At 37.9% G+C, this 16,734-nt stretch overlaps 1 protein-coding gene across 2 annotated transcripts; it reads right to left on the bottom strand.

Annotated features, from left to right (window-relative positions):
- Window positions 1–2,377: 2,377 nt before the first annotated feature.
- Window positions 2,378–11,076, bottom strand: LOC111882539 (uncharacterized). Of its 2 annotated transcripts, XM_023878915.3 has the most exons (13): window positions 10,914–11,076; window positions 9,674–10,805; window positions 8,852–9,587; window positions 8,302–8,770; window positions 8,069–8,226; window positions 4,802–7,969; window positions 4,501–4,710; window positions 4,221–4,421; window positions 3,938–4,141; window positions 3,383–3,853; window positions 2,940–3,312; window positions 2,775–2,847; window positions 2,378–2,676 (listed from the first exon to the last, which is right to left on the bottom strand). In XM_023878915.3, exons 2-13 carry the CDS (start codon window positions 10,801–10,803, stop codon window positions 2,517–2,519), a joined length of 7,353 nt encoding a protein of 2,450 aa, XP_023734683.1. In that variant the 5' UTR covers window positions 10,804–10,805; window positions 10,914–11,076; the 3' UTR covers window positions 2,378–2,516. The 2 variants fall into 2 exon arrangements, with proteins under 2 accessions (XP_023734683.1, XP_042755394.1); XM_042899460.1 differs by lacking the exon at window positions 10,914–11,076 and having other exon boundaries at window positions 8,852–9,537; window positions 9,674–9,807.
- Between the last annotated feature and the right edge of the window lie 5,658 nt (window positions 11,077–16,734).

Raw genomic sequence — 16,734 nt, 5'->3', positions numbered from 1 at the left:
GGTGAAGAAGATCTCCTACCCATTATAGTGACCTATTATCAACATCCATATGCGTTACAACCTTAGTCTCCTCTAACATTTTTTTTATGTTTGTCTACTTTGCACGAATCATAGGATCATCAAGGGAGCTTAAGTGTCTTCTAGAAAAAACACTTTTTTTTGTCTTAGACAGTATCTAAATTATCATTTTTCATATTATAAGTGAACTATCAATGGTTGAAATCTATATCTCAATCTATATTCCATAAGAAAATGGATGTGCAAGTGTAGTTTCAATGTTTTTGGATGTGAGGGAGGAAGACAAAGGTGGGTGTGTGTTTACGAGAAAGAGGGAGATAAAGGTGGGTCCCAATATTTATTATTAATAAACATTTAAATTAAATAGTAAAAACATTAAAAATATATCAGGAAGGTATTTAAGTCTTTTTAGTTTTTTAAGGGACCAGAACCACAAGCAAACTTGTTCAAAATGACACCCAATCCAAAAAAATTGAGGTTTTGACCAACACCCAGAAAAAATGCATACCACAAGAATCATTTTGCTTTTTTGTCAATTTATTATCATTATTATAGACATTAAATTTTAATTCGGAAATCAATAGTATATTTTTAGGTTTTATATTTTGAACAACAATTTTATATTTTGGTAGGTTTGATCTTTATGTAAAAAAAAAAATTATAAAAATTATTCCTATAATTTATAGAAAAAGTCCATGTGTAGATATTTTTTTTACAGAAAACGGTGTGTTTAAAATTTTTCTATGTTGGCATGTTTCGTCCTTGTATAGAAATAAATTTTAAAACTATCCCTGTAATTTACAGAAAATGTCATTGTACAAATTTTTTTAAAGAAATGGTCCCATATATTATAAAAAATTACAATAATGATTCATGCCTAATAGAGAATTATAGAGCACGCCGCCACACACAGTCAAGTTTATATCACCCTAGTTATTTATTATTTGTTAATATCAAATAGTAATTCACATTATTTTATTTATGTTTTATATTTATTATTACTAATTTCCTTTTATATTATTTGTACTTGTTATTATATTTATATTTATATTTTTCTAATGATTACCATTATTAATATTATTACTTTCCAAAAAGATATTATAAATCGAAATCGTATTATAGCAATTTGGAAGATGATTACCACTTAATTGCAATTTCAAGACTATAACAATGAACAACACATAAGAATTTATAGATAATTAAATTACAAAATGAAAAAATGATATTGTAGCCCATCGAACTTTTGACTTATAGTTTAAAGGACCCTTAAAGTATTTTTGACTTGATGAATGCATAAGGTGGTTTTGATCTGCTTATTTGGTCCATCTAACCTAAAATAACCAGTTCCATGTGCCACATAATCAAATTAAATTGAAATATGGGAGACCACCCTTATCTCTTAACTCTAACACTACCACCGCCAAGCCACCAACATACACCTTCTGCGATCGTCTCGGCCTCCTGCTCTTCGTCTCGCCATCATAGACCCACCATCAGCTCCTACCAAGACCTTCATCGTCCACGATTATCACTATCCCAACATGCAACTTGAAAGAGACTCCAAAGGGAAAGGGATATTGATTTACTAGTTGTGTTGGGAGGTGGTATCATGGTTCATGAGTAATATTGCTTAATTCCTTATTCCAAAGTACGAGGAAGTCGTGAATAAAATGTTAGCATTTATTTCATTCTAAAATTCTGAAATATGTTTGGTGCAAATAAAAAACAAATAAACATTATATGTTTACTGAAACCCAAAATGCTCATTTCAAAAATGGTCGTTATATCTGCAAATGCCAAAATTTAAGTCATTTTCCTATATCTGCTTAAATCATGTTGTCATTTTTGTGAATATTCATATATCTTCTACTCAAAATGATATTTTGTGTAATGGATTCGACTAAAAATGATAAAAGACATAAAATTTTGGTTAAATAATTCCACATTTGTTGATCCTTTAACAACACCCTTCTATGATGGCTAGTTGTACTAGTATAATTCATCAAAACTACCATGGAAAATGCTATTTTCCGGATATAAATGTCACAGATCATAAAGATACATCTATGATGTAATCTAGTTTATTCTGAAACAGATGAATCTATTTCAGAAAATGGCATAACTTCTTTGGTTACAAAGACAGAGAATGATATGCTTGTTTTTGTTCATGAATATTTTAAATAGCATGATAGGCTTAGTGACAAAAAATGGTGTAGATTATAGTGTTGAGGTTGGAGTTGGTCTTAGTAAAATTTATTGCATAATTTGGTGGATGTAGGCGTGGGTTGGATTTGTTTACAACTTACTAGATGCGTAGAAACTTGACTTGGAATGTGGAATAAGGTTGAAAAATACTTGATAGAGAGTAACTAATGTTAATATTAATATATATTATATCATTCTTCAACAAGGACAATGACAAGATTAATAATCAAAATTTGGAGGGTTTTTTCTCTATTAGCAATGAATAACAAATACATGATTCATTGAGTCAGACTCTAGAAGACGAGTTTGGTTGAAGTTTCTACATCTAAATTTGTAAGAAAGTGTGAAAGTGACAACTTTTTGCCAAGAACATTTGAAACCACCACTAAAACAGACTGGCACGCTTCAATCTCATCTAAAGAACAACTCACCTTCCATGGCTGCTCAAATGACCTGTACAAGGAATAAATAAAACCAAACCTATCAATTATATTTTATATTTTATATTTTATCCAGACAAGACAAGACAATGAGAGAGATGAGAATTTTACCAATTCCATTTAGGATCGGCTTCAGGGGGAGACCCTATTCTGGATAGCAACGACCTCAAACTACTTTCTCCATCTGGAATGTGCAATGGATACATTATTTAAAACTAATGAAATTAGGAGAAATAATAAATGAAGGTTTAAAAAGATATTATAAATTGATATTACCTGTGTCGGTGTCAGTGTGGGAGGAAATGGAATGAGGAAAGAGCAACAAACAAAGTGAAGAAACAACAGATGTAAGCACATCTACTTCATATTTCCTCCTCCCAACAATCTGTTGAAGGTAATATATGATACCCCCTAATAATTCTTCATTGCCAGATTCAGATTTCACCCCACTTACTACTCCTCCTGCCTCCAGAAAAGATTGAAAACTTTTGTAACATTTCATTTTTGATCCCTCCTCGTCTCCCAATCGCCATGAAAGAATTACAGAAGCAGTCAACCACCTTAAAAGCTTCAATACCAATGAACCATTACTTTTTGATGAAGCAATTGAAACTGCCCAAAACAAAAACTTCTCAAGCTTTTCCCCATCCTGAAATAATTATTAATAAATATTAACTCAACAAAAATTCAAACTTGAGATTAAATATTTTAATACTGACCATGGTGAGTATTCCTGGTTGGGGAGTGGTCATCAGCACAACTTCAAGTCCTAACTCTCCATTACAACAACATGCATTAACTGCTTCAAACAATCCATATACACCTTCAATTGAAAACCTCAAATGTGGTTGAAATACTTCCCTCCTCTTTTCTGATATCTTCAATGTTGAACAGATTACTTCCAAAACCGAATCAACCAACTGCATTTCTTTCACCACCTCAAACTGATGCGTAAAGAGCACACACAAATGGTGTGTGAGTTGTGTCAGTTGCTCCACACAATTTGTTTCCAACCATTGACTTGTGTTCATGGATGTGACAACACCATTTACTATCTCCAGTTGTGTCTTTAAAACACCCTTATGTTCTTTGTGTGTGTTGGAAATAAGGGAAGACAACCATGAAAGTACACCACATCGCTCGATTAAATATCTTGATGTCTTATCAAATTTCATAAACTTCTTCACAATCTGCAGAGCATACAATCAACAGATTTATTTGTAAGGAAACAATACAAATGCATCATAACTTGTAGATAAAAGCTTGTTTGTTACCTCAAGGATTAATTCCCTTGATTCATTATCTGAAAGAGAGGAACTATAAAAACTAAGCAGTTTCTCTAAAATTGAGCTCCTGATGTAAATCTGAGCATCATCTTCTGAGTTATGGCCACAATATAGTAGGCGAAGAATCCATATCCTATCTGCTTTAAAACTAGCAGAATTACTCCAGAAGAACTCATCAAAGAATGATATCATCTGCAAGATAGTTTAAGAGCCAAATCACATTAGTAACAGAATTGTATAAGGAACGCAAGAACACAAGGAAACTCCATACCTTTGTATTCATAGGGGAATGCATTACAAGTTTGGTTATAGTTTTGTAATGATCATTTGAAGGATCCAATAACAACACAGAAGCTTCTGCAGCAAATAAAGCATGCACACAAGGAATCCTCTGCCATGGCTCTGATATGCCATTTTGCACATATGTTAGTAATGGGCGAACTCGGTTTATATCCTTTCTTTTTTGACTTATCTGACAAAATACACCATAATCACATCAATAAAAAAGAGCAAACAAAAAAACTTGAATAATAGTAACAAGCATTGCTAACCTCTAAAACATTCCTGAATACTGCAAGAACCTTGTAACCCAATTTTCTCATCTCATCATCAGGTGAAGATAAGCTAACAAATGCAACACCAAGCAGGCCTAAGCTTGCAAATTCAACAGGTTCGATGTAATCCATTGACAAACCATGTAGTGACATGCGCAAGATAAAAACTGGATCATATATGTTTCTTGACTCAATATCAGTTTGTGCCTGAATTACAAAAATGCCCTCATAAAAAACCATAACAATAGACACATGAACAGGCTGCAAGAAAAAATAGAAAAAAATAAAAACATAGTACCTCAGCCACATGTCCAGCATTATCTCCTGGACTCATGCTTCTGTGATAGGGAAAATGAAGTACTGTGGCTGCACACATTCTTGGATCAATTGGAAGGTTTTCTCTGAATTGACTTTTCCGCCCTTTTTCAACAGCTTCTGAGTCATCATCCATGTCATCAGAAGAAAAGGCCTTTTCTGTCTCACGTATTTTTCTAACCCTTGTAGCAGCTGCTCCCCATAGATAATCCATATCAGCTACATAACTAGGGTTTGTTTCATCAATACTTTCAAGTTCTTGAATGAGTTTGTATATCTCCAAGTCTTTTTTAGTGAGAGTAGCACCATAAGAAGATAGAAGCAAGAACATCAGATCTCTAGTAGTTACCCCAATATCTTGTTCAAACAACATACAGCCCATCTGAGCCCTGAAACTGCATAGCACCCTAACCAATTTAACAATTTCCAATTGCTTCATGTAGAGATCAGGATCTGATTTAACAATGGCATTATGAAAAGTAAGTGATCTCAGAATACTTGACATGGGTCTAAAAATGATACCAAACTGTAGAGAGGTAGAAGGTTTGGAGGCAGATTGAATGGTGGGTGCAAACTGTGAGTGATTCACCAGCAGCTGAAGAATTTGAATATGGAAGGATTTATCTTCTGCTTCAAAAGTTAGAACAGATCGAAGCATGCTGAGTGTTGCAGGATCTTCAAACCTGTAACGAAGACAAGATCTTGCAAGTTGTTCTAGGTTAATAACAGAGTTTGATTTCATATCAGAATTTTTACGCATCTCTGCAGTAACTTCAATGATAATCCTCAAAATAAAAATCTCCAAAAGCCTGAACAATGCACATTTTGTGCCTTCAACTGAAATAGAATTTGAAGGGACTTGTTCGACTATTAACTGCCAAGTGTACACCAATGTGTTCATGAACACTACACTTCTTAAGTGTTCTTTGTTAGACATTACTTCTGAACAAGATTGCTCTATCTCTCCGTTTGCTTCATTTCCTTTAGCAAGAGGTTGAAATTTTCCTTTAGGAAATAGCAATATCTTACAAAGTTGTACCTTTGTTACCACCTTCATAACAAGGTTCAAAGATTGATCAATGGAATAACGATCAATTTTAAAAGCACCACAATCCAGAAGATTATCAGTTCCAGATGGAAGAACAGAATCAAATAACTTCAATCGCTTGCTCATTTTGACAGTGGCCTCACTCGATACAAGATGGTGTTGCATGATAGCAACTGCTCTTCCAAGAAGAGTGTTGTTGAAAAGATCACAAAGTTCTTCCACAGTTGAAGGCACGGATTTGTCTGGTTTCACTTGAAATATGTCTCTAGAAACAAAGCTCTTCCAGTTAGAGAACCCATTGGATAATATCTCCCAATACAAAGCATGTATGCTTCTAAGATGTTCATAACACTTGTCCCCATATCTCATGGAGATGAAATTTGAGAAAGATAGAGCAGTTGGCAGAAGCATTAACATGCCATCATCATGTACACCACTCTTCCTCTTTTTGCTGACTGAAGATTTGTTCACCATCTCCATGAAAGTAAGTCCAAAGAAAGATAGATGAAGGATACTCAACTCGGTTAAATGAAACAAAAGTTTAGCCTTAATCATGCTGGTTTTTTTAAGGCATTTTGAGAGCAAATTCATGGGTGTGGCTTCTATGATCCTTGAAATGACCATGGAATGTGGAAGAGATTGAGGAGTTGGAGTTGGAGCAGTATGTATATTTGCAATCTTAACAGCTTTATTCAAGCAAAGATCTGCAACAACTAGTTCAGAATGGGAGGCAATCTCAACTATGTGAAAATACACTTTCTCAAATAGAGCAACATCAAAATCTTGTATGCCACTAAAACATAGTGGCACTTTCTTGACATCACACAGCAGCAAGTCGAAAGCACAACCAGCAATGTTTAATCCAACACACAGAGCAGAGATTTTAAAAGATTCAGGAACAGATGATTCATTAACTCTGGAGAAAATCCAATAAGCCAATTCAAGAAGCTCTTGAGGGGATATGAATCGAATCAAGGTGTGAATAGCAAATAATGTTGGAATCAGGGAGAGAGGATCTTGGGATTCTATGAACTGAGCAAACCTGTACTTTAGCATCAGAACCAATTTCTGAAGGAAACACTTGAAAACCCTTGCAATCGTCTTATTTCCATGCCCAAAATCATCATGCAAACGGTTAGAAAACATTTCTACTGCTTGTAAAACATGATAATCCATTATATGAAGTCCTTCTCTTGCTAAAGAAAGAAAACTATCTGTTGGATGCTGAAAAATGTCGTCTTTTAGTTCTTTGTTAGCAGATAATGGGCTTTCTAAAGAACTTACAACAGCAGGATGACAGAAAATGGTTTCAGCAATTTCTTGGACATAAAGATTGGATCCAGGAGCCAACATGCTCTTTATGAGGGCAAAACAGATTTCAGAAATCTGTATATACTCTTCAGCTGGTTCATTATGGTAGGAAGATTGTACATGATAAAACCAGAAAAACACAAGGCTGAAAGAAGAAACAAAATTATCAGACATCTCTTTTGACAGCTTAGCCAACAGCAAGTCCAGAAGGTTGGATGACTTGGATAAATACAAGCATCCAGGGCTTATAATAGCTGGAAACACCACATAAAATGGAGCCTGCTTCAGAAAACAAGAGAATGCTTCACAAGAATTTGTTGAATCCCCTTTGCTTTGATCATCAACTGCCCTTTCTAATCCCGAAAATGACAATTCAGGCCATGACTTGCAGATATCATTGAAAAAACTCCTTTCAAGAAAACAGATAGAATATAGGATAGAAAAAGGAACTCCACTTAGTTTCTGTGAAATAGATATAACTTCTGGGAAATGCTGCAATATTAGATCAGGTGAAGCACACAGCAATGATGATATAAACGCAGTGGTGATCCCAGAATTATGTTCACTCTCTGCTAGAGTGGCATTTGCACCAAGAAGATTGATAAAAGAATCATCATCAAGGCTCCCATTTCTTTCAACTGAAGAAAACATGCAACTTTCTTGATTCACAATACTCCTTGAAAAGTGCAACAGGCTTTTTAATGGCCTCCACTCACAGGAATTGTCATCAACATCCTTGAGTCTCTCGGATAATGAAAGACATATCAGAGAAGATAGCAATCCAGGCTCCACCTACAGAAATCATATCTCTCTATTGTCATGCATAAAATCAAGACATATAGATCTTCTAATATTATTTAGAAAACAAGAGCAGGGTGTAAAGCTACATACCTGAGTTTGCAAGAGGTATCTCAAAGTGCTGCTGACATATATAGATATCATTGATTTTTCAGGTGAAGTAAAGGTCCCAGACTCGGAACCGAGCAGCCTTAGGCACTTTTCAAGGACACAAACAAAGAGAGGACTGAACTGAGCCTGAGGATGCATATCTGATAGGAAAAAAGATAAAAGTATAATTACAAGGATTCATAAAAGATATTCGGAATAATAAACAAAAGTCAAACCTTTAGTGTTTTCCAAGTGGTTGATTTGAGACCTGAAAAGATCCCAATATTTGAATAAATTGTTTCCAAGTGTAGAAACAACATCACAGAAAAAGGAGCTGACAACAGAAGAGAAGTTCTGTACAGTTGATTTGGTGCTAAACCCAGGAAGAAACAAAAGCCATGCATCAATTTCCCTTTTGTAATTGTCAAAAGCTCCAGTACTTAACATGGCTGCATGTGCCAGCACATAAGCTTGATCTTTTATGTCTTTCACAGGTGAATTCACAACTAAATTAATGAAATGCATCAGATGTTTGTACATCAATGGTGGGCATCTCATGGGAACATCTTTCTTTGAAGAGTAACCAATGTGTTCAACTAATAGTGACAATAAAGATTGCAGCAGGATATTTGGTAGAGATATGACATTGGTTGGTAGAACTTTAAAGAAATCAAATGATCCTTCTAGAACAGATGGCATGGTACGCTGCAAGTTAACACCATACACTGTTAGAAACCAATATTATGTTGTATCAACATGACCATTATTCTGAAAAACTCAACTTACATGATAAAATTTGAGGGCTTCAAGCAACTTGGAGTACAAATATGATTCTTCATCTTCTGTGAGCATGTCAAGATTATTGCTTTCATGTGATTCCCAGAGTTGTGTGATTAAACTAGCATCACCCTTCAGATTTTCAGAGTCTTTCACAACATCCTCTTCCTGGATTATTCCATCATCATCTGGGATTTCCATGTCCAGGGTAGAACTAATACCACCAACAAGAATATCTGTTTCCTCAGTTGTAGTACTTGTTTTTAACTTCTTACTTCTAGAGCGATGTTCAAGTAAAACAGATGTATCTGGACCTCTTTTCAAAGTTCTTTCCTCACTCTTGAAGCGGCTATTGAGAGAAGAAATCAATGACAACAAGACTTGATGATCAGGGAGCAACAGCTGCACTTCATTCTGAATATCTTGCTTAAGTGACACCCACTTACACTCAATTTGCTTGCTAGATTCTGATCTATGGTTTATAGCAGAAAAGAGAGAATCTAATAACATCAATGCCTCCAAAACAAGCCGTAATGTTCCATGTTGTATCTGAGACTCGGAGTGAAGTAATCCCTTATTCATGACTATTCTATTAAAAGAACGAGGACCTATGCACTTTATTATACTTTGCACTTCAGATCTGTTAATAGACTGTGGCTCCTGGGGCTTTGAATCAAGAAAATCAAAAGACAAACCTGCATTCACCGAAGCGATCAAGTTTGCAGCCAATGAAACAGCAGCAAACCTGCAAGTACTTCAGTAACATAATAAAACTAAAAGTAATATCACACACACACACACACAAAAGAAAAAGTAAAGAAGGAATGTAACCAGTTTGCATGATCTTCAAGGTTGTATGGGAACTCATCAAGGTATGCAGAACCAAATGATGGCCTTCCACGCACAATCCCTAATAGCAAATCCCTGTGAAAGTCAATCTCAGTAGCCTTGAGCTTCTTCATAACACCCAAAAGTCGTGTTGGATTTCCCTTCAAGGGAAAGGGTGATGCCTTTGTATCTGGCATCAAACCATTAGAAGGGTCAGTGCAGACCATAAATAGAACCTTCTGTGCTACCTCAGTGGAAGCTTCACCATCATCTCTTCCAGATATGTCAATCAACTGTTCCAAAGTAACACTCCCAAATAGAACACTTCGAAGCCCCACAGGCACCAAAGACTCAGGGACAAGCACCTTGTCCCTCAATGTAGATAGAACATAAACAACAGTGTCTTCTTCATCACTCCCAAGCCCACGAAGAACACCAGAAAACATTTCCTTCTGCTGCAACACCCACCTCAACAGCCTAGGCTCCCCAATTTCCAGAAAGGACATAGCAAACCTAACATATGACCTCCTTGTAGAACTCTTTCGTTTTATCTTTTCCATGTTCTTCCTCCTCTTATCATACTCTGCTAGCTTCAAAAAGTTTGGTAATTTAAAATCAAAACTCTTAGCAACATCAGAAGCCAGCCCAGAACCCCTTCTAACAACAGAAGCCATCAACAACAATGCAGCATGTTTCCCTTTGCCTTCTTTATTGTTCAACTCCTTATAAACATCTCCCAATTTTTCTTCAAGAATCAAACGAGCAAATTTATCTAAAGCCCGACTGAGTGGAATCCTGGCCACATCATTGGGTTTGAAAACACCGTCTTTATGACTCAAAATAACGTTAATTAGCGACATTATATAAGACAAACCAGGCTTCGATTGTCGTAAATTCCATGCTTGTAGAAGCTCTGAACAATTGGGAGATGTCTGTACATACTGTCTTAACATTTCGCCTCCTTCATCGCCTCTAAGTAACTTCATAAACTCTTTTGACGCTTCTGAGCATAACTGAAGATCAATTGAGGTGAGGTTACGTAATAACTCTCTTAATTTAGCTTCGTGAGACACTTTGATTACAAAAGTAGGAAGTTTTTGGTTCTCCGGATTCATAGCATCGTCATTTTCCATAGCTGCACGAACGTATAAAACAAAATACCAAACGTTGTGTAAGTCAAATTACACAAAAAACAAAACTAGCAAATACGGTAGATAAATAGACAAATACACGTTCATGTTACCTCTACCAAGAACTCTCCGATTGAGGGCGTTGGAGTGTGGAAGAAAACTGGTGGACTGAGCCTTGAGGAAGAGCAGTCGTGGCGGCGATAGGCGAGAGAGAACCTCGGAGGTTTATGAAGGGTATAGCGGGAACATAAACGAGACTGAAGACCTCCTAGCGTATGCTTTAGAGCGTTGTACCGTATAACTTTAATTGAAAGAATAAATATGGCAAGCGGCCGGGTTAATGTTAACGGGTTGGGTTTTGTGGGCTCAATCAATCATGCTTTAGCAAGCCCAATTTAACAAGACAACAAGTCACTCATGGCCTGACATAGTACGGAAAAGATGTATATTTTCAATGGCTGTAACTAATAACTTTAGGTTAAATTCATTAACAAAATATTTTTATTTATATATTTTTACGTTTTTTTATCAATTACAACATTATGATTTCAATAAATTTACTTATTACAACTTTGTACTTTACAAAATCTATTCAATTATAAGACATAACATTCCTTTTCTTTTTGCTAGTTGACAAAATTGCAAAAATGGTCCTTGTGTTATGTATTTTTTTCGAGGTTTGGTCCAAACCTCGAATTTTTTGGATTGGTAGTCCTTTTGGTCTAGTTTCGATGCATATTTGGTCCCTCGGTAAATTGAAATGACTGTAATGCCCCTCGTGTATTTATTTTTCATTTTTCTTTCATTTTCTCAGTTTAATATATATAATTATCTATTTTAATAATTGATAAATAAAGAGAGGACTCTCTCTCTCTCTCTCTCTCTTCTCTCTCTCTCTCTCTCTCTCTCTCTCTCTCTCTCTCTCTCTCTCTCTCTCTCTCTCTCTCTCTCTCTCTCTCTCTCTCTCTCGTATGACTTTTTATTTATGCAAGAAATACAAACAATTAGGAACAAAAGTATACTAGAACAAATCCGTATCCGCAACTTCAAACACAAAAAGATCTCTCACACACAAAATTCCTCAAATGAACCACAGTAGCCTCACATCTTTGAAGAGTTCAGATGTAAAAAACAAAGTGAGGGTTCAAGATTCACCATTTTTTCCGTTTGAATCATAATCTACAATCAACGATGACCAAACCTAACCCTTTGTCTACGTCTTCCTCCCCTGTAACCCAAATTCTTACAAATTCAGGGGACGATGACACGATGGAAGTTCCATCCACACCTCCGGCGACGATCTCAACTTTATATTTCGATTTTGTTCCTTTCCCTTTCGTATTTCTCCACTGTAACCCAAACTCCAGATTTCGATTACGATTTTGTTTCTAAACTCCATAGTTCGTTTTGAATTTTGTTCCCAACTCAATATCACTTTAGCGAGTATGTTTTGAACCTCTTTAGGATACTATATGAGGTTTACCAGGTTGGATGTAGAGATGCAGGTATGCATTTCGCAGATACTTCGATTTGTGCCCTTTAATGAGTTTTTTTGGATCTGGAACCTTTGTTGATTGATTTTGGATATGGAATCATGGGTTTTTTTATCCAATTTTAAAAGATGTTTGGATGATCAATTTAATGATGACAAGGGGGTGTTTGGATGCGTTTTTTCTGAAAATTCCCAGATCAAAAGCTTATGGGTCTTCAAGAACAATCGGTTTCTGAAAAATCAATTTTATGTTTGCTCTTCAAGTCAAACACACACGCATACAAACAATCGATTTTATGTTTGCTCTTCAAGAAAAACCGGATGTTTGGGTTTGCTTTTGGAACTAGAAATCAACTTCTGAATCTGAAAAAGGGCTTATGGGTCTTCAAGAACAATTGATTTCTGAAAAATCAATTTTGTATGCGTGTTTTATATCATTTATAGGTTTAGGGGTTAATGGAATCAAATAAATAAAGGATGTCACTGAAAAATCGATAGTCATTGGGGAAGAATTTAGAGTTCATCTTCTCAATTTAGAGTTCATCAGTGGGTGATGGTGCAGGAGAATAGCATATAGGGGAGAGAGAGAGAGAGATAGAGAGAGAGAGAGAGAGATGTGAGCCCAAGTTAATTAAGTATTTTCTTTTTCATTTAAATTAAATATAAAAAACATAAAAAAAAAATCATAAGGGTATTGCAACGACCCAAAAATACGAGCCAAAATTTTCATTTTTAAAACATATTCTTAGCAAACCTTATAAATAAAACGTTCATTGATCATATCATTTCATAAAAGTTATCGCATGTCTTGAAAACATTTCATAAAAACATAATAAAGTCAGAGTACAAATTCCTAGGAGGATCTCATAATGCGGAATACAAAGTGTGTGTGTGATGGGCCGCTACCGCGCCAGCTCCTTCCCCTTCGAAGAAGAGGTACCTGAAACCAAAACTGAAAACTGTAAGCACGAAGCTTAGTGAGTTCCCCCAACATACCACATACCATACAATCACATATCGTAGGCGGTGGGCCATAGCAAACTTCGAGGACGAATTTTAGTTTAAGTGGGGGAGAGTTGTAACACCCAAAGTCAGGAAGGCCAAGAAAGGAAAGGAAACCCGAATTTTAAGGGACGACTCAGCGAGTCCAAGGAGGAACTCGGCGAGTCCGAGCGGGATCTGGGTCGAGGAGTAAGTGACCGACTCGGCGAGTCAGCCAAGGAGACTCGGCGAGTCTGGTATGTGCGAGGAAAACCCTAAATTCGGGACTTGGAGCCTATTTAAACGTCTCATTCTCTCCCCTAGGGTTCCTTTACTGCCTCTTTCACCCAGAACATCGAACGCTAAGCCCCATTGTTGCTCATTCAAGCTTCCAAGCCATTTTTGAGTGATTTGAAGGAAAAAGAAGAAGGGGAGTCATTGAAGCTTCAAGGATTGGCCTTAGATCTGAAGATTGGGGAAACTTTATGAGTTACTGAAGGTATTAAGTCGTTTCCCTCCTTTAGATCTATTTTGGTTGTGAGTTTTGGGGGCTTTTTAGCCATGATTAGCTACCCCTTTTGAGTTAGAAGCCAGATCTGAAGTTGCTACTTCGGATCTAAGCATATTATGGTCTTGAGAAGCATAAAGTATCTGCCATTGAATTGATTATGGAGCCTCCTTGCCTTAAACCATAGTTTATGGTGTATGTTGCCTACATCTCCTTCTCTACGCGTAAAGTTTGCAACTTTACATGAGAAATAGGCTTGGGAAGGGTAGATCTACAGTTTGGAGTCCATGCATGACTCAAAAGTCCTCTGCATGTATGAAGATCTGAATGGACTCGGCGAGTCCTTGGAGTGGACTCGGCGAGTAGCATGAAGATTTGGAGGAAGTCGACGAGTGGGATGAACAGCTCGTCGAGTCGGATGAAATTGGGCAGGAACTCAGCGAGTTGGAAGAACAACTCGGCGAGTCTGTTGAAGATTGTCTTGGACTCGGCGAGTCTGTTCTTGGACTCGGCGAGTCAGGTCGCGAAAGCCTAAACCCTTCGAGTTGAGACTCGAATCAGTGAGTCGAATGGAGACTCGGTGAGTTGGATAGGTCAGGACTCGAAAATCGGTAGACTCAGCGAGTCATGGACTGACTCGGCGAGTTGAGTCGCGAATGGAAGGACTCTGAACATATGAACTCGGCGAGTCAGTAGGGTGACTCGGCGAGTAGGGTTGACCTAGAAGGTTGACTTTGACCAGGACTTTGACTTTGACCAGAGTTAACTTGGTTGTCTTTCAGGGGTCAGTTGGACTCAGTGTTGCATTGATATTGGTAGCTCGGGGAGCGAGTGGAGCAGGAGTTCCGAGAGTTGTTGGGCAGCAGCTAGTGGGATCGTCAGCAAATTCAGCCAGTGCAGGTGAGTTTCCCTTTCTGTGAATGGGTCTAAGGCCACAATGCCGGCCCATGTAGTTATGAGTAGAAGACCCCGGGGGTTAGCCCTAGGCACAATATGCTAGTATGATATTCAGGACGAGGTCCACTGGTAGCGGGCGGGTGCCCAAAGATTGGTTTATGTGGTAGTTTATACTTGTTGTCTGTGTAATACTTGTATGTGCCTGGTAGGGAGGTGAGTGTGGGTGAGGTCCCGTAACTCACCAATAGCAGAGTGTAGATGGTGTTCCACATCTCGTTAGCAGCAGATCAGGGGCGAGGCCCGAGTTAGGAAAAGAGTGAGTGTGGGCTGGGCCCGTATCTCACAAATAGTAAGAGTATGGACTGGGTTCCATGACTCATCAGTAGCAGGACAAGGGCGAGGCCCAGAGACAGGCGAGGCCTTAAGACAGTATTAGTTCGTATGTGTTTAGCTTATGTGTTGTGATATGTTTATGTGCTATTATTTGTTGGCGGGCGATGCCCTGTGACAGGCGAGGGCTAAACAAAACAGATATGTATCCGAGCGGGGCTCGAAGCCAGGCGGGGCCTGGAGCGGCTGGGCCGTTATATCGGGCGAGGCCCGAGGTAGGGGGCGAGGCCCAGGATAGCGGGTGTGGCCCAGTATGTATAGTATGTGGTTGTGCATTGTATGTGGTAGGATGGGGGACTCACTAAGCTTCATGCTTACGGTTTTCAGTTTTGGTTTCAGGTACTTCCGGTAGCAGAGGGAAGAGCTCGGGGTGATCGCATGGCACACACCATAGATTAGACAGCATGGGAACGTTTTACTCTGATAACGAACATGTGTTTTGGAAATTAATACTCTGATTATGTTTGGATTGATGATTTTGCTTTAAGTAATGTTTCATTAAAAGAAAATTTTTAGTCTTGAATTTTGGGACGTTACAGCTGACACTCGCCGAGTTGTAAGAACAACTTGCCGAGTCTGTTCTTGAGGCAAGAAGATTGCCTTGAACTTGCCGAGTCAGGGCATTAAATCGCTGAGTTCCTTCATGAGTTAGTCTGGCTTCCGACCCACTAAGTCACACCCCATGACTCACTACTCGGGGACTCGCGACTTGACTCGTCGAGTCCGATGAACGACTCGCTGAGTCTGTCACATGCAAATACTATATACTCGATTTTGCTTGAATCCAGCTCATGCCATTCATAGATCTGGGTTTCTAGGGCCTGATTAACACGTAAAGTTTCCAACTTTATGTGTAAATAAACACCAATGAAGGTTTTAGGTCTCAAAATGCACTAAAAGAGTAGATCTAGGGCTTTCATGCAATATGGCTTCATAAAGGCAGTGGATCTAAGCTCCTGGAGCTCAATCATGCCTAGATCTAAGGGTTAATCAACTTATTACAAACCCTAATTCATAATCAAGCTTGGAAGTGGCTCAAGAAGGACTTTAGTGGAGCTATAAGGGACTATAAGCATGGAAACAGAGGGAAACTGAGTTATACCTCAAGGAAATCACTGAGATAACACCAAAATGTCTGACCTCCTTCTTCTCTTCTTGATCTACTCTTCTTTTCTCTCAAAATCTTCAAGAAACACACCAAAGCACTTCAATCTCACAAGGAATAAGAGTTTAGACGATGTTTGGAGCTCTGAGGGTGAAGGGGGCAAGGTTGGGGCGCATAAGGTTGGTTTAAATAGGGTGCAAACCCTTGAAATTTAGGGTTTCATCAGACAGAGGGGACTCACCGAGTCCAAAATGTGGACTCGCCGAGTCGCCAACTTAAACGTGCTCCCAAACCCGTCTCTACTCGGTGAGTCAGGCCTACAACTCGCCGAGTCCAAGGCTAAAAATGTAAAATACTTAGATAAATTTTACGTACCAGGTGCTACAGGTATTATAGTTATTTCAATTTACCGAGGGACCAAAAACGCAACGAAACTACCTCAAAAGGACCACCAATCCAAAAAAGTCGTGGTTTGGACTAAAACCCCAAAAAAATGCATACCACATGGACCATTTTTGTAGTTTTTTCTTGCTAGTTTGATCTTTTTTAAACATCAGGGCT

This window comes from Lactuca sativa, chromosome 2 (genome assembly GCF_002870075.4).
Source record: "Lactuca sativa cultivar Salinas chromosome 2, Lsat_Salinas_v11, whole genome shotgun sequence".
Taxonomy (NCBI): domain Eukaryota; kingdom Viridiplantae; phylum Streptophyta; class Magnoliopsida; order Asterales; family Asteraceae; genus Lactuca; species Lactuca sativa.
The sequence above is the reverse complement of the archived record's forward strand: the minus strand, read 5'-3'. Positions and strand labels throughout refer to the sequence as shown.